Source organism: Platalea leucorodia (assembly GCF_965183815.1).
Source record: "Platalea leucorodia genome assembly, chromosome: 5".
In the NCBI taxonomy this organism is placed as follows: Eukaryota; Metazoa; Chordata; class Aves; order Pelecaniformes; family Threskiornithidae; genus Platalea; species Platalea leucorodia.
This window is the reverse complement of record NC_138827.1, coordinates 15,075,340-15,091,377: the sequence shown is the minus strand read 5'-3', so window position 1 is coordinate 15,091,377 and position 16,038 is coordinate 15,075,340. Positions and strand designations below refer to the sequence as shown.

The 16,038-nt window shown below is 49.4% G+C and overlaps 3 protein-coding genes across 12 annotated transcripts in view; 2 read left to right on the top strand and 1 right to left on the bottom strand.

Annotated features, from left to right (window-relative positions):
- SMURF1 (SMAD specific E3 ubiquitin protein ligase 1) overlaps positions 1–4,078 on the top strand; it is a 47,523-nt gene extending 43,445 nt beyond the window's left edge. For all 5 annotated transcript variants that reach the window (XM_082312715.1, XM_082312714.1, XM_082312713.1 and 2 more), the window contains one exon: positions 459–4,078. In XM_082312715.1, the coding sequence (XP_082168841.1) occupies positions 459–558 (100 nt within the window). In that variant the 3' untranslated portion in view covers positions 559–4,078. The remainder of the gene's footprint in view (positions 1–458) is intronic.
- The window catches only part of RNF216 (ring finger protein 216), a 137,783-nt gene that overhangs the window by 43,237 nt on the left and 78,508 nt on the right, over positions 1–16,038 (top strand). For 2 of the 6 annotated variants that reach the window (XR_014228254.1, XM_082312706.1), the window contains exon 1: positions 10,217–10,385. The exons of 1 other annotated variant lie outside the window; for it this stretch is intronic. The gene's annotated coding sequence lies outside the window, so the exon portion shown is untranslated. 3 more of the 6 variants (XM_082312707.1, XM_082312708.1, XM_082312709.1) reach the window with 3 other exon arrangements.
- On the bottom strand, positions 7,715–8,872 carry LOC309591597 (urotensin-2 receptor-like; the record flags this gene model as incomplete). The annotated part of the gene is made up of 1 exon (XM_082314168.1): positions 7,715–8,872. One exon carries the CDS (start codon positions 8,870–8,872, stop codon positions 7,715–7,717), a length of 1,158 nt encoding a protein of 385 aa, XP_082170294.1.

Genomic DNA, 16,038 nt, shown 5'->3' with positions numbered 1-16,038 from the left:
AGAAATGACTCACAGCAGTGAGCCCTCATCCAGGGTTACAAACAATAGCTTTCAGATGTAAAATGTAGGAAGAGTGTGCTATTGGTACAGTATAGGCACAGAACTGAGCTCTTGTATGGAAGTCTCACTCTATCAGAGACAGGAAATCATTTCAGCGGAGGCACAGATTGTCTGCAGGCAGAGCAGGGAGTAGGCCTGTCTGATGTCTCGCTTTATTTGCAAGTCTCCTGCATCTGCCACCTGCCTCCTCTCCCAAACACTGCCCTATTAAGTTGTGCATTCCTGCTGCAGAAGTATGGGGTTGGTTTTTTTTTTTATCTTGTCTCCTTTGGCCACCGAGGTGGCTGAGGTTTTCTTTGATTTTTACAAATTCTGTCTATATGTAGCTGATCTAGATTTTTTTTTTCAATAAGTATTTTAGATTCATATGCTGCAATGTGTTGTTATTTTACCTCTAGCTTTAACCGGATTGACATTCCGCCTTATGAGTCATACGAGAAGCTTTATGAGAAGCTGTTGACAGCTGTGGAAGAGACATGTGGGTTTGCTGTGGAGTGAAAAAGCAACCAAAGGAAACAGATGCTAGCTCATGGACCACCAAATCAAAAGCTAGAAGAAGCTTGCTGTGAACTTCCTGCTAAGCTGTCTGAAGCATCGGAACTCTAGACAACTTAGAGATGGGGCTGTTTCCCTTCCGCCACTGGTGGATGAGGGTGGGGGTCGGGGCTTTTGTTGGTGGTTTCCAACTCTATTTTCTCCCCTTTGTTACAATAACCCCTTCCCTCTTCTTCCATCCCCCATAAAATGAAATGCAGCCAAGTTCAGCATTTGGCTTTGATTACACAGGATATTCTGCTAGATTTGTAACACATATTGTGATAGGGTCAGTGACCTGTGGGTTTTTTTAACAGGAGAATCGAAGTGTAATTAAGAATGAGCTTGATTTGCTGAGGACTTGCAACTGGTAGGTGTACCTGGTTAGTTTGTCTTAAATCAAGCTTGAGCCCTTGTAGAGTCCGGCGGGTGCAGAGTGTCTGACTGGCACTGGAATTTGCATTGCACATTTTAAACACCTGTTTAAAAAGTAAACTTCTAGCAGAAAATACCTCCATATGAACATTTAACTGACAGGTAAAGAAATCCAAGCTCTGCCTTAGCAGGAAGCTCCCAGTGGAAGCCGTGGCTCACCGTGAGAAAAGTGAAGGAATCTGGGACAGCTTAAATGGTATTGTGTGATTTCTTTTTGGTTGTCCTGGCTGAAATCTAATTGTTTTGCACATGAAAACAACTATTTCCTCCTGCAGAATTACTTTCCATAGTTCATTCAGATGTAAGTACCTTGCAGAGAAGCCTTGAAAGGAAGAGACGGAGGATAAAAATCTATTCAATCCCAAAGCTGTGATTTCTGTGCCACTGTTTTACCAGAGCTGTGTTTGTGTGACTTCAAATTCTAAAACTCACATGGAAATCGCTGAAAGCTAAGTTAACAGAGCAGACTTCTGTTCTGAAGTTTTTGGCCTTGGGAAAGGTTTATTTGGAGGTTGAGGTAAAAGGGTAACTATATAGTGAGTACATTTTAAATATTACGGAAAGCTATTGGAAGAATTTATTACTTCAGTTCTGTAGGGATGAAAATTTCTCCAGAGAGCCATATAAGGCAATTTTTTCAAATATTTGAAACTAATATTAAAAGGTTTGTTCTCTAACACATTGCTAAAATGACTTCCCGGGGGAAACAAAAGCAAATCAAATACCTGAATCACTAACATTTTTTTCCAGTTTGCACACCAAGATGAGACAGTATTTTAACAAATAACACAGCTTCAGAAAGACCCGGTTATCTGTCAAACATGTCTAAGCTTAAGTAAAGCAGACTTGCTTGTATAGGATTTTTTTTTCTTTGGCAAGCCTGATTTTTAGAGAGATTCATTACTGAAACATTTAACAGATGTTATGTTTATGAAATAGTGCATTGAAATTCAGCTGTGGGTAAGAGACCGTTCTTAGAAGATGTCTACTGGAATACTTCTATTTTGTCTTTTTTTAATTGAATTTGATAATAGCTTTAAACTGTGATAGGACAGAAAGTAGACACTTGTCAAAACCCTGGCATCTTTCTCTGTTTTGTTTGTGGTTTTCTTTTTTCCATTGACCATAATTGTTGTGATTTGTTGTTGGGAGTAAGGATTGCATTGGAGGTGTAAAATTGTACCATATTGTAAGATTTGCACGGGGTGGCTAAAGGTGCTCATCCTGCAAGACTGTACAGGAGAGGCATACTTAGACCCACATTCTATAGGAATCTTTTGGCACTTGGGGACCAGTTTCTGCAGCACTGGTTGTTGGGACGTAAATGAAACTATGTGACTTGCAGAAAAGAGAGGAAATGCGACTGTCTGCAGAGAAGCATCTGTACGGTCTTGGGCTGAGTAGCAGAATCCTCACAGCCCTGGCTTTTCAAAATGGCTGTGAAGTCATACCTGTTCATAGAGTGTATTTAATCCTTTCAGTATGTTTGAATGTGCAATAAACCAGTCAGATAGGAGGGGGGAAAAAAAAAAAAGGATTGTTGCCCAAAAGCTTTGCATGCAGTCTCATGTGGATTTTTCACTGAAAGAGTTTAAAGAAGAAAAACCCCAGATACTAAAGCCCACTACTAACAAAAATCCTATCACGCAAGCTCTACGTGCGGCACAACTGGCTCAGTAAAAACCAAGCGAGGTGAAGGTAAAGGCCCTTGATTTGGAGATCTATAGGTCAAGTAGCTTTATGTCAATGACACAGTTGGCATATGATAGTTCCTAATGTCTTTGCTAGGTCAGTGTTTTATTGAATGCACAAAATAAGAATAGGCAAGGATTGTTGTTTTGAAAAGTCCGTCTGTTTTTTGCTGTATTTAAAAGCCCTTGTCAAGGTACCTCCTCCATGCTGACCGTAACGAGAATAGGGCACTGTCTTTTTAATTCTTTCAGTTCTCTTTTGAACAGCTTCACCACCTCTCCCATCGTGTTGTCTTTGCAATTTTGTGCCACTTCAGTGACGACGAGGACATTTTTTTTTGTATTGTTCTGTACATGCATTTGAGGCAGGCCTTAAAGCTGGTTGGGTGGATGGAGGAAAATAAAGTGAGGCAGAATGAGTTTTAAGCGCTGGCTTGTTCTTCCTACGGCTGGTTTCAAGGCCAGGGAAGGCTGAACTGCAAACAAGAGTTTGCATGGCTTGAGCCACTGACTCTCTGAGGTCTCGGGAGCTGTTCGGATAACCTCAGCTGTCTGAATTTGTATGTTTATTCCCACTTGGTCTGCCAGCACTTGAACTGGTTGTTACTTCTCAAACTTGCCCAAAGAATAACATCAAGTCTGGTGTTCATTTTGTCATTACGCGTTCCACCTTGTACACGGATACTCTTGGATCTGACCTGAAGGAAATACAAGGTACAGTGCGTCTTTTGTTCCTGTCCTAAAGGCAAACCTAAAAGCTGGTCCATTGGCACAGACCTTCCGTGCTTGCCCTGATACTGCTCATCAGCCTATATACTATATGCTCAGGGATGTAGGAAACCACCACTTTGCTCGTGTTTTAAATCGGGAAGAAACGAGACTGTTTTATGAATGTTAGCGTTAACTTGGGCATTATGTTAGACGAGACCCTGCTTCAAAAAGGCTGCTCGAAGCTCCAGATGGTGAAATCAGCGTTTGCGCAGCAGTATGTACTTAGTTCAAGTCGAGGTGGTTAGGAAATCCAACAGATCTTGTAAATTAGTGATCCAGCCACCGGGCCCTCTGGAGCCGGTGCCCAGGTTCAGGGCTGTGTGGCACAGCAAGTTCCCAGAAACACAGTATGGATCTGTTTTTAATTTGTTAATTTTTTGTTCCTCAACCACTTTATAATGTATTTTTTTAATTTATTATTTTGTAATGTCATGTTTAAGTATTGCTGCTATCCTTGTTATTCTTCCCACTGTTTTTATTGCAGATTTATTTTGTGAAAGTTGTACACTAATGTTTCATTTTATGTCTAAATCAAAGTATTTAAAGAAAAACTAGTTCTATTTAATGTGGTTATGGAACCAGCTGGAATAAACAGTGATTGTATAGTAGGCTGGACCCAGGAGGTCATGTTCATTTTTGTTACATATGCAATAAACTCACAACTTTAAACTCTTGGTATCCACCACTTTGTTTGTTAAAATATTTATGGAAGTCACAGGAAAATTGATATGCTCGTAATTAAAGAGTGTGGCAGTGCTGTGCTTAGCTTAGCTGGAGATGGGGGTGGAGGATAAAGGCAGCAACAACAGAAAAATATTGCTGTCATTAAAAATTCTGTAGTATTATGAAATACTGAGTAAGATTTAAAAAAGAAAAATCGTTTGTTTGGCAGATGCAGAGTTCGGTGTGATGAAGCTGTCCTGGTGTTAGCAGTGTCTCATGAATATTGAGCATTGGTGCTTTCTCGCAAAACTGGCTCACGCTGATCTGAGTCCCAGCACCTCTGCAGCGGGATTGTGGTTGTGGTAGCTAACTCGGTGGGCAAGGAATGGAAATGCAACGGATTTAACAGATTTATATGGGCTGCCCAGACAGAAGCCCTCCTTTCCAAGTAGAACACTTTGTTTCATTCATTCTTTAATTACCAGCCTTAATCTTTTTCCCTTCTTACCTTATTATTTGTTCTGTTATTTTTCCAAAACCTCAGTTTTCAGGAAAGAAATTACAATCCCCCTCTTTAATGAGAGTTGGAGGAAGATTCATTAATACTGATGAATCTCTGCTTTCCTGTTTGTTTGTTTGCTTGTTTTTCTAATTAGTAGTGTTTTGCAAGTGGAGAAAGACAGGTACGAGTCTGAGGACGGTGCTGGCAGCGATCATTCAGTGCTCAGTATTGGTGTGTGCTGCAGCAGAGCCTTCCCTCTCTAAAGCTGAAAGCTAGGAGTTCTTTAATCTGTGCATATTTGGTTGGTTTTTTTAGAGGAAAAAAAAAGGGGGGGGGGAGGGGACACAATGTTGGTTTTTATTCTTTGAGTAACTTCAAAATGTGATCAAAGGCTCTAACATACAATGAGCCAGCGACTGGGGAGCTGGCTTCACCCAGCCCCTTGTTTCAGCCAGCAGCAGGGATGAGCAACTTCTGCTCGGTGGCTGGGAGTAGGAAACGCTGTCAGTCCTTCAGTGCCCTGTCAAACGCTGCTCCTGCTTTGTGTGTTCTTTAATCAATAGTTTTTGGGAAGTGTTCCTGATTTCTGGTATCCTTTTCGTATGCAGACATAACAAAGAGAAAAGAGGATTCCGGTAGCCTGCTCCAGTGGATGTGGTATGTTGCAGAGGGGTTGCTGTAGGACATCTGCACTATGTGAACTTTTTGAAGACATGATAAAAAATTAATATTTCTCTGAAGAAATCTTATAGAGCTCAAATAATTGACTGTCTCTCTTGTGGAAGCTTGGCAGGTCAATTAAATTCTTCAAGTTGAATTTTCCAGTCTCTGCCTCTTTCTGCAGGATGTACAAAGCCAGACTATGAGCAGGAGCCCTGGTCTTGCAGTGGCAATTTCTTTGCTGATTTATGATGATGCTCCTGTGTCCTGGGCAGTCTGCCTGCTTGGGGAAAGACAGCCCCTGCCCACTAGCATGTACTTTAAAAAGACATGGCAGAATGGGTTTTAATTCACAAGCTAAACCTCTTTATATTTTCTGTTGGTCCTTTACAGTTTGATGCCTAGCTACACCCTCCCTCTTGCTTCCCTTTTCAGCCTTCCTTCACATGTGGTTTAGGGTAAAACTAAAATCCCAAAGCTTTGCCAATAAATAATTACAGGTGAAATCCTTTCAGGCGTGGTGGGGCATGGAGGGCAGGAGGAGAGGATGCTGCCTCTCTTTCTGATCATGCTAATTTGAAACAAGATCAAACAAGATCAGAAGGGGGTTATAAATGTATATAACCCCCTTCTGCAATCTCACAGCTACTTGCTGGATGGACGATGCAAACAACACCCACCTGTCCTGCGGACCCTCTCCCAGCCTTGGCCACAGCATTATTTCATTGCTTATATCCCTCTAGAGAATAAGAGCCCCTGACGTGGGACCGGGACGCTGCTGTGTTGCACAGACATGCAATAAAACAAAATCTGCCTGGAGAGCTCACGGCTGGATGTAAGATGACGGGAAGGAGGTTAGGCACCAGCAGGCCGAGAAGGACAGATGTTTTCTTGCACCACAACCTGGCTTTTATGGCCTGCAGAAGAGGGGTGTTTCAGGGGCAGGTAAGCGTGGCTTTGCAGATGGCTGCGGGAGAGTCGTGCCAAGTTTGCTGATTTCTGTCCCAGATCCAGAAGCAGTTGGCACCCGAAACGGAGGTCAGGCTGTGGCTGGAAACCATATGGCTGAGTCACAGCGGTCCCTGTGGAGGGAGCAGGGAGAGAAATGTTCCTGGAGGGCCAGGGAGACCCTGGCACTGGTCGTGGTATTTGGCCAGGTTTTAGGACAAGATCTGGGAGAGAAACCTTCTGGGCATGGTGATGGAAAAGATAAGCAAGCAACGTGAGTCTTGCTGGTCCAAACTGGTCTCTTTTACAGAGATAACCCCAGTCAGAGAGCTACCGTCCACTGCATCTTCCTGGGCTGGTGTAAAGCATTTGGTCTGGGAGATTTTGAAATTAAATTTTAATTGGATGCTGATTAAATGAGTCCAGCTGCCTCCCCCGATTCTGGTCTTGGACACAGCCAGGCAAGACCTGTTATCGAAGTCCTGCAGGAGTCAGGTCCGGGACCTCCCAAAGGGAGGTGGCTGGTGGTGCTCCGCTTGTGCTGAGAACGCGAGAGACTGATGTTTTGTATTTTGGTACGGATCTGGAAGGGGTGGGGGCGGTGACATGTCTGCACGATGTGGATCTGGGCTGGATGCTCTGACGGGTAGATCCGCTTGGTCTGGCTCTGCAGGAGAGTAGCAAGCAAAGGTCCTTTATCCGAAGGGACTGATCCCTGCTGTCTGATGTGGGCTGCGTTTACTGTCACCAGGTGCCTGTACTGTCCTTTGACACGGCCTCGTGTTTGGGCACTGGGAGGGCCAGGGCTGACCCCCTGCAGCACCAGCTCCTGCAGCCATGGGTGGGCTGAGCCCAGGCTCCTGCCTGAGCCCCTGCCACCTCCTGGCACTGCCCCATCGCGGGGTCCCCGCCTGAGACAGCCGCTGGCCAAGAGGGAAATGCGACGTCCTGGGTGGCTCCATGTCACTCGCTTCACCTCCATGAGCATCGATGGCCATGGGGTGGGGGGGGGGGTGACAACAGGGTGGGGTCCCCAGCACCCACGTGCATTGCTCAGAGCAGGGACTCCCAGTGCCGGGGCTCCTTCTGCCTTTGCCTTTTGGTGGAAATGCAAGAGGATTTCCCCCGCTTCCCAGGCACTGAAATTTCATCCCGCTTTTGCGGGATGGGGGAGATGTTGGTGGCGCATGGGCAGCGTGGGAGGACGGTCTGCAGGGAGACCTCGGAAAATGGCTCATCTCAAAGGGTTTGGCTCAAATGATATGGAAAAGCGGTTTCCAGAGGACTTGCAGTGGGAGCCCAGAGCCCCAGTTCACTCTGGGAAATTGTTTTTGGGGCTAATCTGGCAATAAATTAGTTTTCAATAGAGCTCCCAGAGAAAAACTTAACTGTGAGAGAGGCGTTTAGCAAAAGGCTCAGGGCGAGTTCAGTGCCGCAGGGGAGCCGCCTTTTATTTATTACTGTATTCAATATCTCTTACTGGCCTCACACAGGTGGCAACAGCACCATGTCCCCCGCAGAAGGGCTTAACCTGATAGCACACTGGCATGCAACACGGGCACCCACTACTCACAGGGAGCACCCGTCTTCTCCAGAGCCCCCCGGCAGCCAGGCGATGGCTGGGGGGGACAGCAGGGCTCGGGGCAGGCAGGGTCTTGGCAGCCCGGTGCCGGCTCCGCAGGTACTTGCTGTAATTTTTGGAGAGCAGCATGTAGAGGAAGGGGTTGAGGCAGCTGTTGCTGTAGGCCAGGCAGGTCACGCGGAAGCTGATGGAGATGACAGCAGTGCCACCCCGCTCCCCCTGCTCGTACCAAGAGATGCTGAAGAGCTGCCACAGCCGGAAGGGCAGGAAGCAAGCCCAGTAAGCGAGCACGATGCTGAAGATCATACACAGGACTTTCTGCTTGGGACATCGGCTGGTTTCCTCGCTGCTGAGAACAAGAGCCCGCTGGGGCCTCCAGTAGGTCCTAACTAGCTTGGTGTACAAGCAGCAGATGATGATGTCTGGGGTGAGGTGTTGAAGAGGACAGTGAGGCCCCAGCTGCCAGGTGGGGTGGCACATGTGCTTGGTCACTTCATTACGGTTGCTGGTGTGCAGGTCCATGAGGATTATGGTGGGGAGGGCGAGGAGGAAGGCCACCGGCCACACCAGGCAGGTGACCGCCCGCTGGTGGTCCCTTGACCTGCGTAGGGTGTCCAGAGGCCTGACGACGGCCAGGTAGCGCTCGGTGCTCATGATGGTGAGGATGAAGATGCTGTTGTGCATGGTGAGGAGATTGAGGCTGAAGAGGATCCTGCAGCCCAAGTCTCCGAAATACCAGTCCCGCACGAAGTACATGCAGACCACAAAGGGAACAGGGGGTAAGTACAGATCAGCCAGGGCCGAGGTGACAACGTACACATACGTGGAGACAGTGTGCTTCGTGGAGATGGTGGTGACCACCAGTGTGCAGATGTTTCCCACCGCCCCAACCCCGCACATGGTGGCCAGGATGCAGCCGAGGAAGGAGGTGACCAAGAGCTCCTTTGCACTTTTGGAAGAGCTATTCGTCTGGGTGGCGGCATTTCTGGGGCGGCAGTGCACCGAGACGCACGTGCTCGGCTCCATCCTGCCTCGCCGAGAGCCGCCCCGGGCAGCTCCTCTGGTGGGCTGGCAGCGGGACGGGGCAGCAGCAGCGGCAGCAGCTCTCTGCTCGGGATGCCAGGACGCCCCAGCCGCCCACCAACCCTTCCCGCTGCCCCTGGGCACCTGCCCCACTCCTTCCACAATGTGCATTACTGCAGACAGATCATTTTCTATGAGATTTGTTTTTAATTACTATTCTTTTCTATTTTTCCCCGTCTCCCAGGTCTCTCCAGGTCTGCGGTGCTGGTTTGGCCTTGGGCTGGGAGGCTTCGCAGGAGAGGGATGTGGCCCAGCCCTCACCCTCCCCAGGGGGCTCAGCTCCCTGTAACCAGCTGTCAAAGGAAAAATTAATGTCATAAAAAATTCACAGTGGTGTCTTGTCCCCAAAGCTGTTCTGGCCTGTGGCCGGGTGGGGTGGGGTTGCTGCTGGATTTTAGGGAGTTTGTAGGATCCGGTGCCAGGCAGGAGGCAGCTCAAGGGGCCCAGGGAGGCGAGAAGATGACTCCATTGACCACCTTGGGTCCTTATTAGCAACACATGGGAGACAGAAAGCTCGGGGCTTCACCCATGCTTTTGGGCTGAATTAGCAACACTGGTGCCAGGGGAAGTAAACCCACCCTGGTCCACAGGCAGCGAGGGCACAGAGAGCCCCACGGCTCTGTCCTAGAGCCGCTTTGCGCCCCAAAACCGCGATTTAAGGCCTCTGAAAGGCAGCAGAGCCCTTGCAGGGGTCACCTCGGGCTCTGGCTCCCACCCCACAGCGGCACCCGGGCCGGGCCCGGGTTTCCCTTCCAGCAGCTTAACCACTGCGGTGGGACTGCACCCCTGCACCCCACAGGGGACCTGCCCCCGCAGCAGAGCACCCTATAGGGGACCTACCCCACCCAGCAGAGCACCCTATAGAGGACCTGTCCCCCCAGCAGAGCCCCCTATAGGGTATCTGCCACCCCAGCAGAGCCCCTCCATAGGGAACCTGTCCTCCCCACCCCAAAAGCATCCTACAGCGGTCCTGAGCCCCCAGCAGATCACCCTATAGAGGACCTGCTCCCCCCCAGCAGAGCCCCTCCATAGGGGACCTGCCCCCCCCGCCCCCCCAGCAGAGCACCCTGTAGGGGTCCCGAGCCCCCAGCAGAGCCCCCCATAGGGGACCTGCCCCCCCCATGGCAGAGCCCCCCCACCCCTAGGAAGCACGTGCAGCTCTCCGCCCCGCCCCTTCCCCTCAGGCCCCGCCCCCTTCCCCCGAAAACACGGACCGCCCGGAAGGGGGCGGGGTGGGGCCGCCTGGAGGACCGCCCTCCCCCGCCTCTATGGTAGGTTTGCCGAGACGGGACCGCTCGGGCCGCCCGTCTCTCCCTCGCCGCTCCCCGCTTCCCCGCCGCTCCTCTCTATGGTGCGGGGCGGTGCGGTCACGTGGGGCGGGCAGGCCGGAAGGAGCCGGGCAGCGGCGGCTAAATGAAGCGGGGCCGGAGGGGCGGCGCGGGGGCGGACGGGCCCGGTGAGTGCCGGCCGCCTGCGGGCTCGGGGTCCCGGGCGGGGCGGGGGCGAGCGGCGGCGGGACAGGGACTCGCTCGGGACGACGGGGTTCCCGCCGGGGCCCCCCTCCCGGGCCTCGCCTCCCCCCGGCGGGGTCCCGCCCCGCGTGTCCCCGCCTCAGGCCGGGTCCTTCCCCCTCTCAGGGCCGGGGTCCTCCCCCCGCTTCCTTTTCCCCCTCCCTGGGGCCGGCCCCGCTCCCTTCTCCCCCGGGGTCAGCGGCCGGCCCCGGTGAGGCCCTCGCCTCCCTGCCGGCCCCGGGGTCCCGCTGAGGTCCCGTGTCCCCCCAGAGCGGGGTGGGGGGCACCCAGGGGCACTTCCCGGCGCTGCGCCCCGCCGGCTGCCTTCACCGGCTCCTTTCAGGTTCCCCGGGCGGCATGTTTGTACTCGGGAAGAAACCCGGCGTGGGCCGCGGAGCTGGCGGGGCCAGGCGGGTGTAGGGTTGTTGTCCGCTTCGGACCCCCGTCTTGTTGTGGAAACACCGGGTGCCGTTGGGGCAGCTTGACATTTCAGGCATCTGCGGTGGGAGCTGCTGCAGAAAAGAAACCCAAAACACAGCTGTCCTCAGAGTTGAGGGATCTGTGTAAGAGATACTCCTCCTCCTCCTCTTCCCCCTCTCTCTATCGATTTGAGTGCTAGCTCGGCTTGGTGGGAGAGAGCAAAGGCTGGAAGCGCTAATGGATGCGGTGTTTATATAACGGAGGTGTCCGATGGCTGTTCCTGCCTCTGGAGCTCCGCTCGTTCCCCCAAACAGCTGGAGGAAAGTCAGGTTTTCACGCAAAGTATTCCGAGACCAAAGAGTTGTAGCTAACTCCGGTGTGTGCGTGCGAAGAGAGGAGCCCGAGCTCACCCAGGCAGCGCTCCCCCACGTCGCTTTGGGGTGGGCAAAATGTAGGTCGGCTTAAAAAGTCGCCGTCGTCTCGCGGATCCGCTGGCTTTGCAGCTGCGCTCGCTGGAAGCCCTGTGCGGCCGTTGGGTGGATAACGGCCCCTTGCACCTGAGTCTGGCCTGGGAGGTTTTTCTTTTTATCTCACCTCCGATTTATGACCTGAAGCGTTGTCTTTGAATGTCTTCTAATACCTTATCTCAGAGTTTTGTTGAAAAATACTTATACCAGAAGCATAGCTTTCATATGAATAAGTTTAGTTGTCCATGTTTCTGTTCAGCTTCCTTACTGCTGGTCAAGCAAGGTTCAGTTTGTCACGTGAAGCATTATGGTTCGGTCACTGGTTTGAGACCTCTGATGCTTTTTAAAAAAGAAAAGCTAATGTTGCTGCTGTGCACTTTTATTTCCATTATCGAGGCATAATGCTGAGGAACTACAGCTTGGTTGTCTGCGTGTTTTCACAGCGTCTCTTCTGGTGTTTTTTTTCCAGCTTACTGACTGCTATGCAGGACAGCAGACTCTTCTTGCTTTATTTTGGGCAGCAATACTAAAAGCAGTAGCTAATTGCCTTGGTGGCTGACAGGCACAGGCAGCATTAGTGCTAAGACCTATGAGCAGATCCTCGTTTCTCTCTTCTGCTCTGTGGTGGTTGGTTCCTCTTTCTTACAATTTCTGCTATCTCGGTTGATGTACTTTGGAGCTGTTGCAGGTTTCCAGCAGTAGCAATGGAAGAGAAGGCAGGCGTCCCTGATCAGGTGGGTAGGCTGGACTTTGTATGCTCAGCTATAAAGTGGCCTCCTCCTGCTTCCAGGGAGGATGGCATAAGAGCTTTTTGGCTCCAGCAACCTGTTTGGAAGGTGAAGGGGAATGTTGGAGACCCATCACTCTGCAGACCCAAATCTTGAGCAGGTTCTAGTATGTCCCTGTACGGGTAGCGTGCTGTAGGAGCGTGCAGCACAAACCATATGGTGGGACCCGTTTTCTTTAGGACTAGTAGAATTGCAGGGACAGCTTTTAATTACAGAACTGTGGGATTTACAGCTTTAATCTGAGCTTTTCGTTTCTAGGATGAATGCCGTGCAAAAATTCCACTGCTTTACATCAGGCCTTTCCATATTGTAAACATGTTAATAGATTTCATGTGCTGGGTGTCTGCACGGTGTGACTAAATGTTAATAAACAATCATCTTGACAGGAGTTTGTGCCTGGAATGCCAAGACTTGGGAGAGGACTCAGACCCACTTCCTGAAGATCTGTAGAGACATTCAGCCCACTTGGTAGTGCTGCATTTTGGTAACAGGCCTTCTTCCATCTCTTCTTCTTTCCGTCCTAGGATGTTTTCCTGTCGGCCTGGCTGCAGGCATCCTTCTTGGGCAGCTGCATAAGTCAGGGCATGAATAACAGTTCCTGGAAGAGTGGTTGGGGCAGGCTTTACTGATGATAAGGTACTTTCTGGTTTCCAGCAGGGTGCTGGCAGCCTGTTCCTGGGCTTGTGTTTCAGAAGCTGCCTCGGAAGTCCAAATTCTTGGGTAGACCAATGCTTTGTCTGCCTGAGAATGCAGTGGGCGTTACTGCTGCCGGCGAGCTATGATCGCTGGCAGCGTGGCTTATGCTTTGAAATTGGACACAAATCGCTAAAAAGTCCTGTGGCAAAAATAGGTGGAGCAAGCACACAACTCTGGCGACTTCGGTGCAGCTGGAGAGAGGCAGGAAGCGTATCTCGGGGGACAGGAGCTGATTAGCAAGCCGGAGTAGCACAAACTCAAGCGTGAGAGATATGGAGCCCTTTGGGTGTTTTTAGTGCCTGCTGGAAGAAGCTCCCATTCATTAATTTGGAATGGGTGTCTTATTTTTATTTATTTCTTTTTAAAGTCATTGTAAGTGGTTTACTGTGTCATAGCGCCGGCAGCTCGGCGCGGCAATGGGCGTCAGGGCTTGCCACCGGCTGCATTCTTTTCGGGACAGTCAGAACTGTGCCGCTAATTCCTCTTGTCAGAAGCTAGGGGTTTTTTTTGCACATAGATTTGGTCTGGAGATATTTTAAGTCTCCGTTTAAATTATTGAATTCAGACATCTTCTTAACTACTTAAAGGAGAGGCACTAATAGTCTCAGAAGTCTGTGTGTGCACTAGAATAATAGTGTTGTGTATCGCATGCCTTGGTGGATGGGTGGGCTTTTCAAGCTGCTACATGTAACTTCAACAGCTCTCAGTAGGATCTGTCCCCGATGGGGTAGGTGCCTTTTTTAATACAGTGCACAGTGGAAGGTGTGAAACATGCAGCTGGTTCAGGACACTAGCTATCTTCCAGTAGCAGCCCAGGAGATAAGGTTATCTGTGTGCCGATGTGGTAGTTCCTGTGTTTGAAATGGAGCTAAATAACGTGCTGATCAGCACTGGTCTCACGAGAAGTGGAGTAGTTTTGTTTTAGGCAGGTTACTGGGACGGGGAAATCTGGGCAATTGGGGAGGGGTAGACAGGGAGAACAGGAAAGAGAAAAAAAAGACACTTACCAGTGTCCTGGTGGCTTGAATAAGTTATCCTTGCCAAAGCACTGAGATGTGAGATAATAAGGAATGTTTTACTGAGCTGGGATAGTCTCGCTCTCAGCAGCCTTCATGTTGCTTTTATAGTATCCTAGATTTATTTTGGAATATCTCAGGAGTGATGTTTTTCCTCTGGGTCAGTGCTTAAGAGCTTGCAGTCGTTTTAAATTCGTAACTATCCTTGAGAAGGCTTAATTCCTCAGGACTAGAAATCATATTCGTGCTGAATGACACCTTTCTCCTGATTACTAGCGCTGCTGTGGTTCCTTCCCTGCGTTTGTGAGGGGAACTGTCGGTGTCTGATTAAGTGGAAAAAGCACTGGGCTTTGGGGAAGGATTTCAACACAGGGCAGCTGCTACCCTGAGTCATGATGCCATCTCGCAGTGTTTCTGACCCAGGTCAGGGGAAATTTAAATTAAGCGTGGCTTCCTCGCTGGCTTTGGGGGAGCCCGACTCCTTTGCTGATGCCGACAGTGCCTGTCTGTTCACAGGGTGACTTTTGGAGGCTGTTGTTGTCACTTGTAACGAGAAGCAAAGTTGATGAACTGAAATAAATCTGGGAGCGTATGTAGGTGTCAGGGTGACCTGAAATGTTTTCAGTTGGCTTCTGAGGACAAGTGCTATATTGCTCACACTCGGTCTGCTTACCTCTCTAAGAAGGCCAAGGTACTGTTTGCATTGTTTAGATAAACATTTGGACAAGATCTGTAGAGGCATCATGTGATATTACTCTGTAGTATAAGGTGATCAGGATTTGTACTAGCTAGAATCTTTGGTTGGGGAATATAAGGATGTAAAATGGCCTCAAGTAATGTACTTTGTCTAAAGCCATTCTCACACAAGGCTCCTGTATTGCTTTGTCAATACTGACGTGCTCTTACCAAGCTGCAGGCACTGTTATTGCCGTTTCTCCATTGGAGAAAGGAAGATGGCAGTTGGCTTTTTGCAGCCTTTGCAAAACCAGAGTTAGGAATAGATGTACACTTCTACTTCCAAGCACCATCCCGAAGACGTGATGCATTTTTATATTTGATGGAGAGGGGAGGGGAGGGAAGCCTCTCTTGCAGATCATTTTTGCTTGAAGGCTGGTAGCGGAAGGAGCACTTACCCACGTACCCGTGGCAAGTACAAAATGTTGTTGGATAAACGTGTTAGAGCGGAATGGCAGAGTGGAGCAGGCAGTGATGTTGACAGCTGCCCACAGCAGAGCGGTGATGCTGCCGAGACAACTTTCCTCCTCTCCCCGCTCTCGCTGTAGTGCGCTGTAATGCAATTTGAGGAAGATGACAGCAGCAGCATAATGGGGAGGCAGGAAAAGAAGCTTTTTCTCCCTTCCAGGAAACCAGCAGCTTAGGGCGTTTCATACCTCCCCTGCTGCTAGGATTTCCAGCTACAGATGAACAAGACTGGCAAGACCCATTAGCAGTAACTTGGCTAGCATAAATAGTTCATGTCCTCTCTATATATTGTTAAACCAGAATCCTATTGTAGTGGAGCAGGCTTCATTGTGTATAAACTGGGAGGTGCCCTTGGATCAGCCACGACTAGCACAGACTAGCTTGCAATGGCTGGAACGTACCTCTGATGTGAACACAGTGTCTGAACAGTGCTCCTCAGCTTAATGTTTTTGTTTGTTTAGCAGTTTGTGGCTGCTTTTACTGACCCTCCATCCCAGATGGTTAAATAATCTGTTTGATGATGTGCTGTTGCAACACCCAGGAAAAGAATTTATGTTCTGCTATGTGAAGGCTTAAACAGTGTTGGACACTTGACTGCAATGACTAAAGGGTAGGCACGCAAATTTGCAGCCTGAAAACAGTCATGTCCCTAGCAAGCGGTCCGACTGCAGCCTGTGTAACCTCTTAGCTGTGGCCTGTAGTGATTTTCTTAGTCTTGCATATGCAAAATGTTTGTTTCTCTTGGAGTGAAATTTTTAGGTACCTTGCAGTCTCCTAAATCTGCATGACTGCGGACCTGGAGAATTAATGTGCCATGCTTCTTTCCTTGCTTTTTAGCTGGCCAGCTGATAACTCTTTCATTTGTGAACTTTAATAGTTTCAGAAGAGAATAATGCTGGATGCGGAGCACCTCTAAATCTGGCCACAATCTGATTTCGCTGTTTTCGGTTCTGATGTAGTGGTGTGCTTATCTCAAATAGAAACGCTTTGCTTTTCTCCTATTTTACC